We start from the raw sequence: 23,237 nt of genomic DNA, 5'->3' as shown, positions 1-23,237 counted from the left end.
GGCTCCTTTTTCATTTTACTGCTGTTTTCTTTAGCTGTGCAGAAGCTTTTTATTTTGATGAAGTCCTATTTGTTTATTCTTTCCTTTATGTCCTTTGCTCTAGGGGACATATTGATGAAAATATTTCTGCATGGAATACCTAAGGTTTTCCTGCCTGTGTTTTTTTCTAGGACTTTTATGGTGTCATGACTTGTAGTTAAGTCTTTTATCCACCTTGAATTTGTTTTCGTGTATGATATAACTTGGTGATCGAGTTTCATTTTTTTGCATGTAGCTGTCCAGATCTTCAAACACCATTTGTTAAAGAGGCTATTTTTACTCCATTTTATGCTTCTTCCCCCTTTGTCAAATATTAATTGACCATAGGGACTTGGGTTTATTTCTGGGCTCTCTATTCTCTTCCATTGGTCTCTGTGGCTGTTCTTATGCCAATACCATACTGTTTTGATTATAGTGGCCTTGTAATATAGTTTGATATCAGATATTGTGATCCCTCTTACTTTGTTCTTCTTTCTTAAAATTACTGAACTATTTGAGGTCATTTACGGTTCCATATAAATTTTTCAAATGTTTGTTCTATATCTGTGAAATATGTCATTGGTATTTTAATAGAGATTGCATTGATTCTATAAATTGCTTTGTGTAATATGGACATTTTGATGATGTTATTCTTCTATTCCGTGAACATGGAATATTCTTGCATTTGTTTGTCTTCCTTAATTAATTTTCAGTGTTCTGTAGTTTTGAGTACGGGTCTTTTACCTTCTTGGTGAGGGGTTTTTTTTTTTTAAGATTTTATTTTTATTTTTAAAGAGGGGGGAAGGAGGGAGAAAGAGAAGGAGAGAAACATCAGTGTGTGGTTGCCTCTCGCCCACTCCCTACTAGGGACCTGGCCCACAACCCAGGCATGTGCCCTGACGGGGAAACAAACTGGCGACCCTTTGGTTTGCAGACCAGCACTCAATCCACTGAGCCACACTAGCCAGAGCTACCTCCTTGGAAAGACATATTCATAGGTAATTTATTATTTTTTGTTTTTTAAAAAATATATTTTATTGATTATGCTGTTACAGTTGTCCCATTTCCTGCCCCCTTATTTCCCTTTGCCCTGTACCTCCCCTCCCACCTGCATTCCCCCCACTTAGTTGATTTCCATGGTCATACATATAAGTTATATGCTTCTACATTTCCTATACTATTATTAACCTCCCCCTGTCTTATTTTGTACCTACCATTTGTGCTTCTTATTATCTGTACCTTTTCACACATTCACCCTCCTCCCCACTGATAACCCTCCATGTGATTTCCATTTTTGTGAGTCTGTTCCTATTCTGGTTGTTTATTTTCATTTTGTTTTTATCCTTTTAGGTTCAGTTGTTGATAGTCATGAGTTTGTTGTATTTTTACTGTTCATATTTTTTATCTTCTTTTTCTGAGATAAGTCCCTTTAACATTTCATATAATAAGGGCTTGGTGATGATGAACTCCTTTAACTTGACCTTATCTGAGAAGCACTTTATCTTCCCTTCCATTCTAAATGAAAGCTTTGCTGGATACAGTAATCTTGGATGGAGGTCCTTGCCTTTCATGACTTGGAATACTTCTTGCCAGCCCCTTCTTGCCTGTAAGATCTCTTTTGAGAAGTCAGCTGACAGTCTTATGGGAACTCCTTTGTAGGTAACTATCTCCTTTTCTTTTGCTGCTTTTAGGACTCTCTCTTTATATTTAATCTTGGGTAATGTAATTATGATGTGCCTTGGTGTGTTCCTCCTTAGTCCAGCATCTTTGGGACTCTCTGAGCTTCCTGGACTTCCTGGAAGTCTATTTCCTTTGTCAGATTAGGGAAGTTCTCCTTCATTATTTGTTCAAATAAGTTTTTGATTTTTTGTTCTTCCTTTTCTCCTTCTGGTATCCCTGTGACTCAGATGTTGGAACGTTTAAAGATGTCCTGGAGGTTCCTAAACCTCTCCTCATTTTTTTGAATTCTGGTTTCTTCATTCTTTTCTGGTTGGATGTTTCTTTCTTCCTTCTGGTCCACACTGTTGATTTGAGTCCCAGTTTCCTTCCCATCACTATTGGTTCCCTGTACATTTTCCTTTGTCTCTCTTAGCATAGCCTTCATTTTTTCATCTAATTTGCGACCAAATTCAACCAATTCTGTGAGCTTCCTGATTACCAGTGTTTTGAACTGTGCATCTGATAGGTTGTCTATCTCTTTGTTGCTTAGTTGTATTTTTTCTGGAGCTTTGATCTGTTCTTTCATTTGGGCCATTTTTTTTTTTTTTGTCTTGGCGTGCCTGTTATGTAAAGGGGCGGAGCCTTAGGTGTTCACTGGGGCGGGGTAATGCTGGTTGCTGTGCTGTGATGCTGTACGTGGGGGAGGGGCCAGGAGGGAGCAATGGTGCTTGCTCCACTCTCTGTTGGTTTTCAGTCACTCCTTCCACCACCCACAGTCAAATTGGGCCCCTCTGGTGCTGATTCCCGAATGGGTGGGCTTGTGCACGCTCTAGGCCCCTGTGGGTCTCTCCCATGAATTCTCCTGTGAGGCTGGGAGTTTCTCCTGCTGCTGCCTCAACCCCCACGGGTGTTTTCAATTAGAGATTTGAGGCTTTATTTCCCTGAGCTGGAACCCTGGGTTGCAGGGTCTGCTTCACTCCCCTGCCGTTCCTCCCAGTTTATCTATGCGTGAATGTGGGGTCACAGGGTTTGCTAGCTGCAGCCTGGCCTGCCCCGTTCCACAATCCACCACCTTGCTGGGTCCGCCAGGCACCACCTTGCCGAGAGTCCTCTCCACCCCAGTTGCCCATCTCCGCCCCTCTTACCGGTCTGGATGAATGTCTCTTCTTTATCTCCTTGGTTGTCGGACTTCCATACAGTTTGATTTTCTGTCAGTACTGGTTGTTTTTGTTTTTAAATTGTTGTTGTCCTTCTTTTGGTTGTGTGAGGAGGCACAGTGTGTCTACCTACGCCTCCATCTATCCAGAAGCTACTGTTCCTGTAGTTCTTGTAGATGTAAGGTTAAGTTGTTTATTTGAAATGTTTCTGTCTTTTTTAGGTAGGCCTGTATTGCTATGAACTTCCCTCTCAGGACTGCCTTTGCTGTGTGCCATAAGTTTTGGACTGTTGTGAATTCATTTTCATTTGTTTCCAGAAACTTTCTGATTTTTTCCTTGATCTCATTCTTGACCCATTCATTGTTTAATAGCATGCTATTCAATCTCCATGAGTTTGAGTGTTTTTGAGTTTTGTCCTTGAGGTTGGTTTCTATTTTCAGGCCCTTATTGTCTGAAGAAATGCTTGATATGATTTCAATTTTCTTCTTGAATTTGTTGAGGCATGTTTTGTGTCCTATCATGTGGTGTATCTTTGAAAATGTTCCATGTGCATTTGGAAAGAATTTGTATTTTGCTTCTTTGGGATGAAAGGTTCTAATATATATATATATATATCAGTTAAGTCCATTTGTTCTAGGGCATTGTTCAATGCCACAATATCCTTGTTGATATTTTGTTTGATAGATTTCTCCATTTTTGACAGTGGGTGTTCATATCTCCTAGTATATGTGTGTTGCTGTCTATATCTTTCTTGAAGTTCTCCAAGATTTTCCTTATATATTTCAGTGCACCTATCTTGGGTGCACATTATAATATTTATGTCTTCTTGATGGATTCTTCCTTTGAGTATAATGAAGTGACTTTCTGGGTTTCTTTTTATGGCCTTTCTTTTGAAGTCTACTTTGCTTGCTATAGGATTACCACTCTGACTTTTTTTTTTTCCCCTGTCCATTTGAAATATTTTTTTCTAACCCTTCACTTTCAGTCTGTGTAGGTCTTTTGTTCTGAGGTGGTTCTCTTGTAGGCAGCATATGTGTGGGTCATGTTTTCTTATCCATTCTGCTATCCTATGTCTTTTGATTGGAATATTTAATCCATTTACATTTAAGATTACTATTATTTATATTTAAGGGTAGTCATTGCCATTTCCCCTCTTTGTACCTGTCTTCCCCTCTCTCTTTCACTCTTTTTCTTCCTTTTCTTAAAGCAGTCCCTTTAGCATATCTTGCAATGCTGGTTTGGGGGAGGTGTGTTCTTTTAGCCTTCTTTTGTTTGGGAAACTTCTTATTTCACCTTCCATTTTGAATGAGAGACTTGCTGGATAGAGTAGTCTTGGTCACAGGCTTTTTCTTTTCATTACTTGGAATATTTCTTGCCATTCCCTTTTGGCTCGCACTGTTGCAAAGGCAGCTAATAGCCTTATCAGGGTTCCCTTGTATGCTACTTCCTGTTTCTTCCTTGCTGCCTTTAGGATTCTCTTTTTGTGTTTGAATTTTGCCAATTTAATTGTGAGGTGTCTTGGAGTGGGCCTCTTTGGGTTCATCTTGGTTGGGACCCTCTGTGCTTCCTGGACTTGTGTGACTTTTTCTTTCAACAAATTAGGGAAGTTTTCCATTATTAGTTTTTCAAACAGGTTTTCTATCCTTTGCTCCTCTTCATCTCCTTCTGGTATAGCTATTGTATGGATATTATTATGTTTCATGTTGTCCTGCAGTTTCCTTAACCCCTCTTCATTCTTTTTAAGTCTTTTTTTCCTTTTCTTGCTCTTTCTGGGAAGTTTTTTCTACCTTGCCCTCCAGCTTGCTGATTTGACACTCTGCTTCATCTAGTCTGCTTTTGATTCCTTCTGCTGTGTTCTTCAATTCAGAAATAGCCAGGATTTCTTTAATAATTTTTCTATTCCACTCATCTGCTCTCCTTCTTGATTTCAAGTACATATCTGTTGAATTATTTGATATAATCTAATAGATCCTTTGGGTTCTGTTCATTAAAATTTTTTCCTTTTTATTTACATTGTATAATTTCTGTTGATCTCTCTTCAAGTTTATTTAATCTCTCCTTTATCATCTCTTTTAGCTGTTAACTACATCTAATAAATATTTTATTTCAAATATTGTATTTTTCTTTTCCAGAATTTTTATTTGTTTCTCTTTTTATTGTTTCAATTTCTCTCCTGAAATTTCCAATCTTTTATTCATAGAGGGAAGAACGTATGCTTTAAAATTCTGGTTGCCAGTTCCAACATCTCATTCATCTCAGGGTTAGACTTAATTAATTTTTTTCTCCAGTTTATAACCATAATTTATTTTTAACATAGTTAGAAATATCCCAATAACTATGTATTTCCAAGCAGACAAAAACTTCTTCACTTTTCTTTGTTACAGTATTATTAGCACAAGAAAAGACCATTTCTGTTTATAAATGATATTTTCTATGAAAATGAATACATTTTTTGATTTGAGGAACTTAATGGTCTAAGAGCACAGAACACATTTTCAAAAGACCAATTTTACTTTTACCTATTTATAGTAGTATTTGCAATGTTAAAATGTACTTAGGTAATGTATAGTTAAGTAAATAAAATGAAGTAAGGAATTCAAAAGCAACTGGTCTTGAATTATTCACAGTGTACATGGGAAATTTTGAGAAAGCAGAACACACACTAACAAAAAGAACACTGGGAAGCTCAAACATTTATTTATATGCTGAGTATTTTTAAAGGTTTAAAAAACATGCTGAATTTGTGTGCAACTTTTTCTCACATATATAAAAGATGCATTTCTATCTGCTTGTGTACAGCAAAGGGTTAGAATCTGAATCAACTTACAATTTCAGATATGTGCTATTTTAAAACTATATTCCATAAAATTGACTTCACTGCTCCTAGCACTGATTCTTCAAATAAGCCAAGTACAGAGGGCCTCCTCCCTTCAAACTGCTTTTAGGTAGAAACCTAGAAGCTCCTGGTACAGTGCCGGTACTTATTCTTGTTTAATATAGGAATTGAATATACAACAGAAAATTTATCATTTTCTTTATCCCTAGAGAGGGAAGGATGAGTGGAAATATGGTTGCAGTATTTAAGAGTTGAATAGGAGAATAATGAGTCTTTCACAATACCAACAACACTACAATGAAGAACAACCATAGATCTCATCCATTTTATAATTCATGCTCTATCAAAAACTTAGATTTCCCTTTATGTATTTCAATTAATTCAAATCTCATACTCTCTCCAAATACGAACTCAATTGGTATTTCCTAAGTAGAAGACCAAACATCAAAGGAAATCACTCCTTCCATGGATCACTCCTTGATGTGGTAAAATTTCCCTGAAGTAGAAATCCATTATTTAAATATGAAATCTCTTAGCCAAGTAGAAAACTACAACTGTTATGGGTATTACCCTACATAGTCATTATATGCATTACATGTTAAATTAAACCCAGTGTTAAATATGCTTGCACAATTATGCTGTGAATGATAGCAGTGATGATGCCAGTGAAAAAGGATTGTGTTTAGCCCAAAGCGTAAGGGGGAAAATGTAAAAACAAGTAGAAAGCTGACAAAGAATATTATAATTTTAAGCATAGAAGTATAAAAAAGCTATTCCCTATTTCCCCTTTGTGGAAATAAATGAAACATTTATTGTTTATTTTATATATCAGACAAGAACAGAACTAAGTAATCCAACTCTACTACAGCATTATAAAAATCATCCCTTCACCACAGTGTAAGATTTAAATGCATCTACATAAGGGTACATGTTACTTAAAATGTAGTAAGATTGCTGTTCCCCAACCAAGTACTTCCAGTCCATACCAAGGCCCTACTGCAAAACTGGTGGTGCCAGTAGTTTTATCAAAATAAATCATTTTTTAAAAAATAAAGCATTTAAAAAGAGAAATCAAAATGCCTCAGTAACTATATATTAACTCAAACTATTTAAATGTTATATTTGCCTCCCACTAATAAATCTTTATTTCATTCAAACTGAGCAATAAATCTTCCATACTGAAGTATCTTTTGCCTAATTAATTCCTAGGAAAACACCAAAATGATTAGTAAAAAAGAATGTAGGGTTTAACACACCCTTTAAATTTATTTTAAAATATTTTTAAGATTTAAAAGTGTTTAAACTTTATAATTCCTAGTAGGAAAACATTATGTGAAAGAATACCATAATGGTAAACCACTGTCAAATGTTACAGCTGCATTTGGGGCAGAGGGGGAGGGATTCTCTTCAACACACCCCACCTTTCTTCATGAGAAGGTCAGAGGTATACTGGTTTGTATTATTGTGATATCCATTGGGTGATCCAAGTTGCTTTTCCTTCAGCGAGGACTTTATCTGTCAGAAGGACATTACACTTGACCTCCAAATTTGGCCGACAATTTACTGATTAGATTAATAACCTTTGGCTTGCTCTGATATTTTGACATTTTGCCAGGTTCTGAGCCACATCCTGGAAAGCCATCATAACTTCTGAATTCTGCGTGGCTGCAAGAAACTCTGGATCACTGAGAATTTCATTGAGCCCAGGCGTTCCTCCAGGAAAGCCACCTGGAAAAGAGCTATACTGGGTTCCTGAATGTTGTCTGGCTTCTTCCTCCTTCTGGGCTCTCTCATGTTTTTCCTGAGCCTTCTTAACCCTTTCCATTCTTTCTTTAATCTCTCGTTCTTCATGTTTCCGCTCATACTTTCTCTGATGTTCTGCAATGTTCTGGGCCTTCAGTTTAACTTCTTTGAGCACTGTACTAACATCTTCATCATACTCAATTTACATGCAAGGGCAAGATCATGGGCTGCTTCCCAATGGCCCAGAAGTCTGCGTGCTTTCTCTCACCATTTATAATGCTGAGCTGAATCAGGATTTATTTCAATAGCTCTGTCACAATCTCAGATAGCAGCATTTGGCTTCTGTAATTTGATGAAGACACAGGCTCTTTTGGCATACAGAATGGCCAAGTAAGGATTCAGGTCAATGACGTCTATGAACAAGTCAATGGCTTTCTGCAGTTCATCATCATTTAGGGGGCATCAGTGGCAGCCACTTTTTTATCATTTGCCTCCTCCATCACCTCCTTGGTTATCTCTACATTTTCATCTCCCATTTCCTGAGGGGTGTCAGTGTCTGCTTCAGTCACACTCTCATTGTCAGTTTCTAGATCGCTTTCCTCATGATGGTCTGTCTGTCTTTATGTTTTCCTCCCATCTTCTTACTATTTGCTTTTTTCTTCTGATTTGGTTTTATGAGTAGCAGGTGGTATTTTACCCCCCATACTCTCCACCAACTCCCTCAGGAAGCGCATTTCCTAAGTATGCAGAATGCTTGGATCCTGCCTACACATTTTCATGAAGGCCTGAGCTCACTCACTTTGCTTGGCCCATGGCCAGGAAGTGGCGGGAGGCAGCAGGTCCCGCCACTAAGGTTGATAACTTGATGTGACCATGTAGAAGAGTGCAACTCGGACTTAATTTTGAGAGGCATTAGTTCTAGTTCATTCTAGGCTATGCATTTCTCAAACCAGTGATGTATATTATTGACTGCTAAATCAAAACAAAACAAACAACAATAACAGAAAAACCCCAGCAGTCATCAGAGAATAGGAATAGAACCAAAAGAACCACAACTGAACATTTATAATGCTAGGATACAATCTAAAATTCCTCAAGATACCAAAAAAACACCCCAAAACCAGTAACAAAAAACCCCACAAAACCCCCCAAACAAACAAAAAAACCCCAAAAAACTTGTTTAGGGTGGGGAGATAGAGGAACAAAAATTTGGTCTCTTCATATATTTCATCTTTAGATGAGCTGCATTGAGTGTTATGTGTATGTGTTATTCATGGGTCAGTAAGAGATGTGAATAGATCTCTTCTCTGAATTTGGGGATCCCTTCTCTGTCTTTTTTCTTTCTGGGAGCTCCCTACCCATTCAATAGCCAAATATCACCCAGTTTCAGTCTTCTGGTTCTCCTAGCCAGAAATACTTTCTCATCTTTTTACATGCACTTATGTGGACTACCCTTACCTAGTCCCAGTCTAAAGGAAAACTAACTTTGTATAATACCTTTCCTCCTGTGTGTACTTGCCTTAAGAGTCAGTCTGCTTCTGCTCATTATTCATGCCTACGTGCATTATGAGCAGATGTTAGTGTTGTGTTCTGTGTGGAGTCATTTGGTATGGTTTACTCCATAGGTGGCAAACACAAGGCCCGTTGGCCAAATCTGGTCCTCCACCTTGTTTCTACCCAACAACAACACTGAGTTCCTTGGCCCTAATTAAGGAATGGTTACATTTATGCAGTCCTAAAATTACATTTGGCCTTTTGAAGGCAACTGCGAGGCTGATGTGGCCCCTGGTGAAAATGAGTTTGACACCCCTGGCATTACCAGAAGGGAAATATGTAGTTTTTAAAAAAAAAAAAATGATTTCATTACATGTACCCTGGCTGCTGTGGCTCAGTGGATTGAGTGCCAGCCTGCAAACCAAAGGGTTGCTGGTTCAATACCCAGTCAGGGCTCATGCCTGGGTTACAGGCCAGGTCCCCAGGGGGTGTGTAGGAAGCAACCACATATTGATGTTTCTCTACCTCTCTTCTGCCCTTCCCCCTTCTCTAAAAATAAATAAAATCTTGGCCCTGGCTGGTGTGGATGTGGATTGAGCACCCACCTACAAACCAAAGGGTCACTGATTGGATTCCCAGTCAAGGCACATGCCTGGGTTGCTGGCCGGGTCCCCAGTAGGGGGTGTGCAAGAAGCAACCACACATTGATGTTTCTTTCCATCTCTCTCCCTCCCTTCCCCTCTCTCTAAGAATAAATAAATAGAATCTTTAAAAAAAAGTTCACTTGAACAGTAGATGAATTTAAGCAAAAGGTATTAAGGCTTTATATTTGAAGCCCAGGTCAGCATTTTATTAAAACACCGTTTTAACAGTAGGATAAATTGAAATTTAAGTCTGAAGCAAAAGTGTGCAAAGGGTTTCTCTTTTGATGTTTCCCAAAGTGACTCCCTCTACTTTACCTCACACAAAGACAGATCTTAATTCTCAGTCACTGTGGATTTGGATGGCTGATGTGGCTTCCGTCTGTTTTAGGATAACAGAACAAAACAAGACAGAGCTTGTCAAATTAAGTTAACTAAAATATTGATGTTTCAGGAAAAATTGTCCTTAGAAAACATTTTTCCTAGTGTGTGCATTCTTAGTATTATACATGGAATATATAACCATAGACATATTTAGTTATCAATTGAATCAATTCTTCATTGATTTATCCCTTCATTCAGTAACTACTTGAATGACTCCCATGTACCAAGGTACCAGGCACTGTGCTAGTAGGGAAAAAATGTGAAATAGTAGTTCTTTTCCTTAAAGAAATCAGAATCTAGTGGAAAGCAAGATGAGAAGGGAAGGAAGCTGACATGTGGAGCATGACCCTGTGCTAAGCATTTTTACATACTTAAATTGCCATTAATTGTCAGAAATCCCCCTGCAGACCTATGAGGAAGTTATGTTAGAAAGGATTTGTGGAGTCATGGATAAAAGTCATGGCCTGGCTTCAAATCTTGGGCCTTACCCTATCTGTGCCTCAGTTTCCCTCTCTGTAAAACAGATGATTATGGCACCCACATCGCAGGTCTGTTGTGCAGATTGGTGTGAGGGCTCAGGGGCAATGTTCAGAACAGTGCCTGTACATAGCAGGTAATCACGTAGCAATGATGAATGCTATCATCCTTATTTGTTTGATGATAAAATCTTTTACTAGGCAATACAAATATGAGTATGAGCAAAGATTCTAATATAGGTATACCCAACAAAGTCTCAGAAATTCTCATAAAACAATTCTATCTCTCTCCCCAAAATAAAGTAATTCTTTCTATGTGTCAGGAGTGGAAAATAAATTCACATTTTCAGATGGAAACCAGAACCCCAAACGATAGAAGATGAACCTCAATGGTGATACCTTAGGTAGTTCAGCTCTTCTTACATTTGTTCTTTATTAATATTGGTATAATAAACCAACAATAGGTGTGCTACCTTTGGCATTAAAGATACTGAAGAATATTAAGTTGTGTGAAGCACCAGTTATATTGACTTTCTGTGAAGGAATGCAGGCTCTTTGTACACATTATTAATTGATGAAGCTTATGATAGTTCTCCTCGTTTGTGCAGAAATACCTTATTTCCAGATCTTGTGTTTATTTGGGGCTTTTTTTCTTTTCTGGATTGGGAGGGGGGTTGGAGAATATAGTATTGATCTGCCTGTCAGTGCTGTTGTGTCCCCCAGTCCCTGTGCAGTGGAGATAAAACTCCTCCTGAGCCCACTCTGAAAGGGGAGACCATTTCCTGCTCCAAATGCCGTCGCCGGAACCGCCAGGGAGCTTGCTTCTGTGATTGGTGTGGAGCCATGGTAGGTATTTTTAAGCTGAGCTTTTTTGTGCAGAGCACCTCACCACAACCCTAGGAAGAGCCAGGTGCCCCCTCTACCACGGCCTTGAAGAAATCACTTCTTGGGATTTGGGTCCTACCACTTACGTACCTAAAAATCTGGAGACAGAGAAAGTTAATTCTCTTAAATTGAGAATGGTCTCATCACTGTTTTAATTTGCATTTCTTTGAGGTTAAATTATTTTACTTATTGTTGACTATTGATATTTTTCTTATGAGTTAATTTCCTGCTTACTTTTTTAATAAAACACTCAAAATTCATTATTTATTTGAGTATTTCATGTGAATAATACAAAAGAGTTAATGTGAAGAGTTAGTCTTTCCTCTCATCCCAGTCCCACAGCTCCTTTCCCTAGAAGCAATCATTGTCACCCAGTTTCTGCAGTGTTCTTTCAGCCATTTGATGTGCTAATAAGTAAACTTTTAGTTTAATATGAAGACTGATCCCATTCTCTCCACCTAGCAATACATCTTGTTAATAAGCTCCTTGTTCTCTTTAGTAACTTCATAATATTCTTTTGTCTGTACGTACCATGATATATTTAGGCCATCCCCTCTTGCTGGACGTTTAAGTTGTTTCCAGTTATTTCCTCTTAAATCAATCTTTCAGGGAATGGGCTTATACACGTCTATGTGTATTTGTCCATCTGCAGGATAAAGTACACATTTATTCCAAAAGGTAGAATTGCAGGGTTGGAGGGTATTGTCATGTATTATTTTGATGACTGGTATGGGAATAATTTATATGGGAAAATTATGACTCTAATATTCATGAAAGTATAAAAATATTTTCTGCCCTCTAGCCTGTCATTCCTGCCTGCTGCTTTGTTTGCCCCAAATGTGGGGCCAGCAACCACCCATCTGCCAGATTCTGTGGCTCTTGTGGTATTTACCTGAAGTCCTTGGCAAAACTTAGTGTGGACAACAGCCTGGCTCTAGCTGTTGGAGAACCTAGCCCTTGTGCTGAGGTGAGGCCTCCCCTCCAGTTTTATGTGAGTAATATTCTAATTATATTATAATAATTATAATTATATTTTATGTTTCTGCCTCACTCATAGCCCCGATCTGCCTGTCAGTCTCTAAATGTTACTTTACCCAAAGCCGATGTTGGGACTAAGAAGGATGTAGGTACACAGACCACTGGCCTCTTCTACCCATCTGGCAAGCTACTAGCAAAAAAGGAACTGGAAATGGCTTCTCACAAGCAGAGGCAGGAGAAAATGAGTGACCATAAACCTCTCCTCACAGCCGTCAGCCCAGGAAGAGGTGAGGAGAAAGATATGCTTTCTTGTTAGGAGAGAACTCACTCTTTCTTTGAAAGAAAAATTTCAGTTTTTCTTCCTTTATACTTATTTTTATATATAAGAAATTAGTTCCTTTATTTTACTTTTTTCAAGTACTTTTCACTTGTATGACTAATAGCTCTTCCTTTTACTTGCAATACTCTGGTGTTTTGACTCATGGCCCCCTATCTAGTTTGTAAATCAAATAGCACACATGGATTTCTGCTATTATGGCAGAAATGTTGTTAATCTGTATCATTATTGCTGTTTGCTATATCTCTTCATTTTATTATGGTAAAATTCACATAACAATTCACCATTTTAACCATTTTACAGTTCAGCAATTTAGTATATTAGTAATATTATATAACTATCTCTCTGTGTCCAGAACATTCATATATATTTTAATTTTAACTATACATATATATATATATATAGTTTGAAATTACTTTTTTAAAATTGTCATTCAAGTACAATTTTCTCCATTTTCCCTCCACCACTTTCCCTCTGCCCCACCCACCCCCACCTCCTACCCTCAATCCTTCCCCGCTTTGGCTTAGTCCTTTATGCATATTGTTTGATGACCTTTCCCCTTCTTTCCCCCATTATCCCCTCCCCTTCCCCTCTGGTCACTGTCAATTTGTTCTTTAAATCAGTGTCTTTGGTTATATTTTGCTTGCTTGTTTGTTTTTTTCATAAGGTTCCACTTATAGATAAGACCATATGGTATTTGTCTTTCACCACTTGCCTTATTTCACTTAACATAATGCTCTCCAGTGCCATCCATGCTGTGGCAAAGGGTAGGAGCTGCTTCTTTCTTTCTCCTGTGTAATATTCCATTGTGTAAATGTATTGTAATTTTTTGATTCATTCATTTACTGATGGGCAGTTAGGTTGCTTCCAGCACTTGGCTGTTGTAAATTGCGCTGCTATGAACATTGGGGTGCATAGGTTCTTCTGGATGGCTGTTTCAGGATTTTTAGGGTATAATCCCAGCAGTGGTATTGCTGGGTCAAAAGGCAGTTCCACTTTTAGTTTTCTGAGGAAATTCCATACTGTTTTCCACAGTGGCTGCACCAGCAGTCTGCATTCCCGCCAAAAGTGCACTAGGGTTCCCTTTTCTCCACAACCTTGTCAGCACTTATTATTTGTTGATTTGTTTATGATGGCCATTCTGACTGGTGTGAAGTGGTGTCTCATTGTGGTTTTAATTTGCATCTCTCTGATGGCCAGTGATGCTGAGCATCTTTTCATATATGTCTCTGGGCCCTCTGTATGTCTTCTTTGGAGAAGTGTCTGTTCAGGTCCTTTGCCCATGTTTTAATTGGATTGTTTGTCTTCCTGGTGTTGAGTCATAAGAGTTCTTTATATATTTTGGAGATCAAAGTCTCCAAAGCATTTTCATTGCTCCAAAGTAAACCCTATTCTCTTTAAGCAGTCACTCCCCATATCTTTCCCAAGTGCTGGACAACCATGAATCTACTTTCTGTCTTTATGGATTTACCTGTTGTGGACATTTTATATAAATTGAAGCATATAATATATGGTCATTTGTGACTGGCTTCTTTCACTTAGTATAATGTTTTCAAGATTCATCCACACTTTAGTATGTTTTAGGTCTTCATTTTTTTATAGCTGAATAATAGTCTATTATAAGGATATACAGTATTGTGTAGATCTGTTCATCAGTTGATGGACATTTGAGTTTTGTTCACCTTTTGGTTATTTTTTTTTTAATTTTTTAAATTAATTAATTTATTTTTAGAGAGAGGGGAAGAGAGGGAGGGGAGGGAGAGAAACATCAATGTGTGGTTGCCTCTTGTGGACCCCCCATGGGAGACGTGGCCTGCAACCCAGGTATGTGCCCTGACTGGGAATCGAACCAGCAACCCTTTGGTTAACAGGCCTGTGCTCAATCCACTGAGCTACACCAGCCTAGGACACCTTTTGGTTATTGTAATAATACTGCTGTAAAGATTTATAAGTTTTCTGTGGACATATGTTTTTATTTCTTTTGAGTGTATACATAAGAGTGCAATTGCTGGTTCAAATGGTAACATTATATTTAACATATTGATGAACTTCCAGATTGTTTACCAAAGTGGCTACACTATTTTACATTCTGACCAGCACTGTATGAGGGTTGTGATTTCTTCATATCTTTGCCACCACTTACTATCTTTTCATTTTCGCCATTCTAGTAGACGTGAAGTAATATCCCATTATGGTTTTAATTAATATTTCCCTGATGATTAATGATATTGAGTATCTTCTTATATACTTGTGTGCCATTTGTATATTTTCTCTGGAGAAGTGTCTGTTTGGATCCCTTGTCCACTTTTAAATTTGGTTTTCTTTTGTTATTGAGACATAAGAGGTTTTTATATATTCTGGATATTAGACTCTTATCAGATATATAATTTGTAAGTATTTCTACCATTCTGAAGATTGGCTTTTAACTTTGGGTGGTGTCCTGTCAAGCATACATTTTTAAAATTTTAAGTCAAATTTTTATTTTTATGTTTTTTTGCTTATGTTTTTGGTGTTATATCTAAGAATTCATGGCCAAATACCAGTCACAAATATTTACGCCTATCTTTTCTTCTAAGATTTTTATAGTTTTAGCTCTTACACTTAGGTCTTGGGTCCAATTTGAGTTAATTTTTGTATATGGTATACAAATACATTATTTTGTATGTAGCTATTCAGTTGTCCCAGTTCCATTTGTTGAAGAGATGATTTTCCTTTGAGTGGTCTCAGCACTTTTATGAAAAATATCAGTTGACCATAGATACATGGGTTTATTCCTGGACTTTCAATTTTATTGCACTGATCTATATGTCTGTCCTTATGCCAGAGCCATGCTGTCTTAGTTACTGTTGCTTTGTAGTAGGTCTTGAAATTGTTAAATATGAGTCCCACAACTTTATTCCCCCTTTTTAAGATTAATTTGGCTATTCTGGGTCCTTGAGTTTCCGTATGAATTTTAAGATGAGCTTACCAATTTCTACAAAGAAGCCAGCTGGGACTCTGAAAGGGATTGGGCTGAATCTGTAGATCAGTTTGGGGAGCATTGCCATCTTAACAAAACAGTTGACTCCAGTAATCTCAGTGTACTAGATCCCTGGTAGAGCCTCCATCCATGAATGTTGGCTGGGCTGAAAAAGGGAGCTTCCATTCTTGATCACACTTCCCTAGAACTTGGTCTTGGTAACAGGTAGTTGGGCCAGGATGAGAAATACTGAAGTCCTGTACCTCCTGGGAAGATACCATAGCTCTCCAGGTGGGATCTGGGAGTAAAGGGAGCCCTGTGTTTTTGGCTACACCCATCTTGAGTGGTTTCCATCTTGACTAGCTGCAATGGGGTGGTGGGGAGTGGGTCATGGTTCAGATATCACAGACTCTCACTTATTCTAAGTTTTAGTACATTTTCTTCATTACATGTTTATTTGCTCTATGTCCTTAGAACTATTTCCAGAGACTTTAAATGGTTATTTAAATGTATTATAATTCCACTGGTGACTGGGTCCACTGAGCTCCTCAGGCTGCCATGCTGCTAACTGAGCATTCCCAGCTCTTCTCTTGCCGTCTGTATTTTCTAGCTGGGAGTCAGAACTTGGTCCACAAGGTGCTTGAGATCTTCTGGGAATGTGTGTTATCAGTCCTATGGTAGATTGTCTGCAGAGATGGCCACAATGATTTCTCCTTTCCCTATATGCACATGCCACTTCTTTCACAGAAGAGGCTGTTTCCCTTTTTGGGGGGAATCTGGACTGGTCTTGTGACTTGCTTTACCAATAGAAAATGGTAGAAAGGAAAGCATGACAGTTCTGGGCCTAGGTCTTAAAAGGACTGGAAGCTTCTTATTCTGTAGGAAGATAGCACTATGTATAGAAGACCAGGACAGATTACTGAATGAAAACAAGTCCCATATGGAGGAAAATAGAGACGACCAAAGTAACAATCAACACAAAGACACCAGACATTAGGGCATACAGGCAACAATTATGAGAAGATTGCCCCCAACAATTTGTACTATCTTAGCTGAGGCCTCAGCCCTGTGGGTGAGATAATTTTGGATTGCCCAGCCCCAGCTTAAATGGCTCAGCTGACACCATGTGGAACAAAGATGAGCCATACCTGCTCAACACTGACCACATTCTTGACCTCGTAGTGTGAACTTCTGTATTGTGAACAATAAAGTAGTCAGTATTTAAACCACTAAATTCTGGGGTATTTTGCTTGGCAGCAATAGATTGTAGAAACACGCCCTCAGTTTCCTATAGCAAAATGCAGTTTCCTATAGTCCCCTTTTTCAGTATGAGCTGGAAGAGAGCAGACATAACCGCCCCCCTCAAAAGAGGACTCAGAGTCTTGCAATGATCCTTTCCAAAGGACTCTCTCTCCCAACCCATGCTTTTCAGAGTCTTCTCTTGATGCTTTGTTGAGAGTTGAGATTTGGTCTGGGAATTGTACATCTATCGTATTGTAGATTCCCAGTCACAACAATGTGTTTAACATACTCCTGCATTCATATTTATTTATTTGCCCATTCTCTGTTTCCATTGGAAAGTAAGCTACTCAAGGGCAAGAAATTTGTTCACTCCTATATTCCCAGCCCTAGAATAGTACATGGCACATAGTAGGTGCTCAAAAATATTTGAGGAATGAATGCATATTTTGTGCCAAACACTGTACTAGGCCCAGGATTAACTCTAGTGTTATCTCAGTTACTCATGGTGGACTCTTCTGTTGTACCACATGAGATCCCCTCAGCCTGCCTGATTTCAGGGCAGCTGTGCTACTCATACATCACTGGGAGCATCCCTCATGTTTGGATTTGCCACAACAGCTATGTCCTTTGCTGCCTCAGACTTCCTTGAGAGCAGCAGAAGACTTCTTGTCCATGGGCAGGTTCATCTTAGAACTGCCATGATGTGAATTCTTCCAATCCATGAGCATGGTACATGCTTCCATTTGTTTGTGTCTTCCTTAATTTCTTTCTTCAGTGTTGTGTATTTTTCTGAGTAGAGGTCTTTTACCTCCTTGGTTAGGTTTATTCCTAGGTACTTTATTTTCCTTGTTGCTATATTCTATCACTTGTGCTTCCCAGGGTCACCTTTCTAAGAAACCACTCTTCCTAAGTCTTTGTTTCAGGCTTTGCTGCCAGGGGAACCCAAACTAAGACACTTAGGTTTTCTTATTTAATGTCACAATAACATACAAAGTAAGAGGTATTAGTCTCATTTTGTAGGTAAGGAAAGTAAGGCTTTATGAGATTTAAGTGTCTGGCTTAAGTTCACTAAGCTAATAAGTGGTAAATTTAGGATTGAAATGCCAGCACTTCTTAACTGCAAATGATGTGCTCTTTCCACAAAACCACCTTGGGTGACCTTGCAAAAGTCACTGATTGCTTTCAGCTTTAGTGTTCTCATTGCAAAATGATGACGCAGGATTCAGTGCACATTTACAGACTCAAGTGTCAACACAGCAGAACCAGAAGATAAAGGCAGGCCATTGGCCTGTGGGGACTATGACCTGCTGGGGGCTTATGCCCGGTCCAATGAGGGCTGCTGCCCTTTTGCCCCAGGCAGCTGAGCGTGTGCAGGAAGGCATCTCCCTGCCTTAACCTCCCAGTTCTGCTGTGTTGACACTTGATGCAGTACTGCTGCATCTCCCACCTGCACATAAGAAACGAGAAAGCTACACTCATGTGAAATCTTCCAGGATTTAAATGGAGGCAATTAATTCAAATGTTTTAAACACCAGGAAATACAATACATTAAAAAGATCATACACCATGACCAAGTGGGATTCATGCCAGGAATGCAAGGATGGTACAATATTCGCAAATCAATAAACATAATACACCACATAAACAAAAGAAAAGACAAAAACCACATAATCTTATCAATAGATGCAGGAAAAGCATTTGATAAGGTACAGCAAATTGGGAATAGAGGGAACATTCCTAAACATAATAAAGGCCATATATGAGAGACCTACAGCCAACATCATACTCAATGGACAAAAACTTAGAGCTTTCCCACTAAGATCAAGAACAAGAGAAGGATGCCCTCTCTCACCACTCCTATTCAACATAGTAATGGAAGTCCTAGCCACAGCAATCACACAAGAAAAAGAAATACAAGGCATCCAAATTGGAAAGGAGGAAATGAAACTGTCACTGTTTGCAGATGACGTGATAGTGTACATGGAAAATCCTATAGACTCCACCAAAAAACTACTCGACCTAATAAATGAATTTGGCAAAACAGCTGGATACAAAGTCAATACTCAGAAATCAAAGGCACTCCTGTACACCAACAATGAAACTGCAGAAACAGAAATCAGGAAAAAAATCCCATTTGATATAGCAACAAGGAAAATAAAGTACCTAGGAATAAACCTAACCAAGGAGGTAAAAGACCTCTACTCAGAAAAATACACAACACTGAAGAAAGAAATTAAGGAAGACACAAACAAATGGAAGCATGTACCATGCTCATGGATTGGAAGAATTCACATCATCAAAATGGCCATACTACCCAAAGCAATTTATAGATTCAATGCAATCCCTATTAGAGTACCCATGACATATTTCACAGGTAGAGAACAAACATTTCAGAAATTCATATGGAACCATAAATGACACCAAATAGCTGCAGCAATTTTGAGAAAAAAGAACAAAGCAGGAGGGATCACAATACCTGATATCAAACTGTATTCCAAGGCCACTGTCGTCAAAACAGCTAGTACTGGCATAAAAACAGGCACATAGACCAATGGAACAGAACAGAGAGCCCAGAAATAAACCCAAGTCTTTACAGTCAATTAATATTTGACAAAGGAGGCAGGAGCATAAAAAATGGAGCAAAAATAGCCTCTGCAACCAATGGTGTTGGGAGATCTGGACAGCTACATGCAAAAAAGGAAACTCGATCACCAACTTACACCATACACAAAAATAAATTCAAAGTGGATAAAAGACTTAAATATAATAAGTCATAACCCCATAAAAGTCCTAGAGGAAAACATTGGCAGGAAAATCTCAGACATTGCACGCAGCAACATCCTCACAGACATGTCCCCTAAAGCAAGGAACATAAAGGAAAAAATAAACAAATGGGACCTCATCAAAATAAAAAGCTGCATGGCTAAGGAAAACAGCATTAAAATGAAAAGAGAACCAACAGTATGGGAAAACATATTTGCCAATGATACCTCAGACAAGGGCCTGATCTCCAACATATATAAAGAACTCACAAGACTCCACTCCAGGAAGACAAACAACCCCATCAATAAATAGGCAAAGGACTTGAACAGACACTTCTCCAAGGAAGACATAGAGGACCCAGAGACATATGAAAAGATGCTCAGCATCACTAGCCATCAGAGAGATGCAAAGTAAAACCACAATGAGGTACCATCTCACACCAGTCAGAGTGGTCAACATAAACAAATCAACAAACAAATTTTGGAGAGATGAGGAGAAAAGGGAACTGTAGTGTACTGTTGGTGGGAATGCAGACTGGTGAGGCCACTGTGGAAAACAGTATGGAATTTCCTCAGAAAACTAAAAATGGAACTACCCTTTGACCCAGCAATTCTGCTGCTGGGATTATACCCTAAGAACCCTGAAACACCAATCCAAAAGAACCTGTGCACCCCAATGTTCATAGCAGCACAATTTACAATAGCCAAGTACTGGAAGCAACCTAAGTGCCCATCAGCAAACGAGTGGATCCAAAAACTATGGTATATTTACACAATGGAATTCTATGCAGCAGAGAGAAAGAAGGAGCTTATACCCTTTGCAACAGCATGGATGAAACTGGAGAGCATTATGCTAAGTGAAATAAGCCAGGCAGTGAGGGACAAATACCATATGATCTCACCTTTGACTGGAACATAATCAAAAGAACAAAAAAGCAAACAAAATTCAACCAGAGACATTGAAGTTAAGAACAATCTAATAATAGCCGGAGGGGAGTGGGGAGGGGTAAGTGGGGAGAGGGGTTTTCAGGAACTACTCTAAAGGACACATGGACAAATCCAAGGGGGAGGGCGGAGGCAGGGGAGGGAGTTGGGACTGGCTGAGTTGGGGTGGAGGGGTGGGGAGAAAATGCAGACAACTGTAATTGAACAACAATAAAAATTTTAAAAAAGACAAATGATAACAAGTATTGGCAAAGATGTAAATAAATTGGAATTCTTTTTTAATTAAAAAAAAACAAACAAAAAAACACCCAGCAGACTGGAAAGGGGCATAAGGGAACTTCTAGGAGTGACGGAAGTGTTCTACATTTGATGGAGATGTATACACTTGCCAAACTCCCATTGTACAGTTTAAATGGGTGCATTTTATAACTGTTATATCTCCATATAGTTAATTTAAAAATAATTTTATTTTTAAATATTTTATTGTTTATTCTATTACATTTGTCCTAGTTTTCCCCCTGCAGCCCTCCCAACCTGCCCCCCACTTCCATAGTCAATCCCCACACCATTTTTCATGTCCATGGGTCCTTCTTATACGTTCTTTAATCCCTTCACCTTCTTTCAATCAGTCCCCACCTCCCCCTTCCCCTCTTACAACTGTCAGTCTGTTCCATGATTCCATACCTCTGGTTCTATTTTGTTCCCTAGTTTATTTTGTTCATTAGATTCTTCTTATAAATGAGTTTTTCACCGACTGGTGCATTTCATTAGCATAATAGTGTCTAGTTCCATCCATGCTGTCGCAAAAGGTAGGAATTCATTCCTTTTTTCTGCTATGTAGTTTTCCATTGGGTAAATATACCACAGTTTTTTAATCCATTCATCTATGATGGACACTTAGGAAGCTTCCAGATCTTGGCTATTGTAAATAGTGCTGCTATGAACATTGGGGTGCATAGGTTCTTTTGAATTGGATTTCAGGACTCTTATGGTATATTCCCAGCAGTGGAATCGCTAGGTGGATCAAAGCGCAGTTCCATTTTTAGTTTACTGAGGAAATTCCATACTGTTTTCCACAGTAGCTGCATCAGTCTGCATTCCTACCAAGAGGGCACTAGGGTTCCCTTTTCTCCACATCCTCCCCGGCACTTGTTTTTTGTTTGATCTATTGATGATAGCCATTTTGGCAAGTGTGAGGTGATGTCTCATTGTGGTTATAATTTGCGTTTATAATTGTGTTTTACAATTGTGTTCTAATTGTGTTTATTTAGATCCTCTCTCTTTTTTTCTTGATGAGCCTACTTAAAGGCTTGTCGATTTTGTTTATCTTTTCAAAGAACCAGCTCCTGGATTCATTGATCCTTAGAATTGTACTTTTAGTCTCTATGTCATTTAACACTGCTCTGATCTTGGTTATTTCCTTCCTTCTACTTGGCTCTGGGCTGTCTTTGTTGTTGTTCCTCGAGTCCTTGTAGGCGTAGGGTTAGGTTGTTTGTTTGAAATGTTTATATCTTTTGAAGGTAGGCCTGTATTGCTATGAACTTCCCTCTCAGGACTGCCTTTGCTGTGTCCTATAGGTTTTGGGTTGTTGTGAGTTCATTTTCATTTGTTTCCAGAGAGTTTTTGATTTCTTCCCAATCTCGTTCTTGACACATTCATTGTTTAATAGCATGCTATTCAGTCTCCAAGATTTTGAGTGTTTTCAGTTTTTTCCTTTGGGGTTGGTTTCTAGTTTTAGTCCCTTGTGGTCAGAGGAAGTGCTTGATATGATTTCAATTTTGTTGAATTTGTTGAGGCTTGCTTTGTGTCCTATCATGCGGTCTATCTTTGAAAATGTTCCATGTACACTTGAAAAGAATGTGTATTTTGCTTCTTTGGGATGAAAGGCTCTCTACATATCAGTTAAGTCCATTTCTTCAAGGGTATTGTTAAGTGACACAATATCCTTGTTGATATTTTGTTTGGAAGATCTGTCCATCTTTGACAGTGGGGTATTAAAGTACCCTACTATAATTGTGTTGCTGTCAATATCTTTCTTGAAGTCCTCCAAGGTTTTCTTTATGTATTTGGGTGCTCCTATGTTGGGTGCATATATATTTACAATGTTTATGCCTTCTTGGTGGATTCTTCTTTTGAGTATTATGAAGTGACCTTCTGGGTCTCTCTTTATGGCCCTTCTTTGGAAGTCTATTTCATCCGATATGAGTATTGCTACCCCTGCTTTTTTTTCTTGTCCGTTTGCTTGGAAAATTTGTTTCCAGCTCTTCACTTTCAGTCTGTGTAGGTCTTTTGTCCTGAGGTGGGTCTCTTGTAGGCAACATATGTGTGGGTCATGTTTTCTTATCCATTCAGCTATTCTCTGTCTTTTGATTGGAGCATTTAATCCATTTACATTTAAGGTTATTACTGATAGGTAGTTATTCATTACCATTGTTTCATACCGGTGTTCCTCTCTCTTTCTCTCTTCCTTCATTTCCTTAAAGCAGTCCCTTTAGCATCTCTTGCAGAGCTGGTGTGGTGGAGGTGTATTCTTTGAGACTTCTTTTGTCTGGGAAGCTCTTTATTTGGCCTTCTATCTTGGTTGAGAGCCTTGCTGGGTTAAGTTGCCTAACTCTGGTCTTTTCAGAGCTCCAGGTTTTATTGTCTCACCTGTGGGAAAAGGAGAAAGAAGAAAAATAGAAAAGGAGAAGGGAAGGAAGGAAAATGGAATAGAAAAGGAAA

At 38.6% G+C, this 23,237-nt stretch overlaps 1 protein-coding gene and 1 pseudogene across 4 annotated transcripts in view; one reads left to right on the top strand and one right to left on the bottom strand.

Annotated features, from left to right (window-relative positions):
* Nucleotides 1-23,237, top strand: part of DZANK1 (double zinc ribbon and ankyrin repeat domains 1) — a 103,032-nt gene that overhangs the window by 56,209 nt on the left and 23,586 nt on the right. For all 4 annotated transcript variants that reach the window (XM_053927045.1, XM_045194917.2, XM_045194916.3 and 1 more), the window contains exons 11-13: nt 11,132-11,254; nt 12,096-12,260; nt 12,351-12,558. In XM_053927045.1, the coding sequence (XP_053783020.1) occupies nt 11,132-11,254; nt 12,096-12,260; nt 12,351-12,558 (496 nt within the window). The remainder of the gene's footprint in view (nt 1-11,131; nt 11,255-12,095; nt 12,261-12,350; nt 12,559-23,237) is intronic.
* Nucleotides 7,126-8,195, bottom strand: LOC112303605 (hsc70-interacting protein pseudogene; annotated as a pseudogene).

Source organism: Desmodus rotundus, chromosome 6 (assembly GCF_022682495.2).
Source record: "Desmodus rotundus isolate HL8 chromosome 6, HLdesRot8A.1, whole genome shotgun sequence".
Classification (NCBI taxonomy): Eukaryota; Metazoa; Chordata; class Mammalia; order Chiroptera; family Phyllostomidae; genus Desmodus; species Desmodus rotundus.
This window is presented reverse-complemented; position numbering and strand designations above follow the sequence as displayed.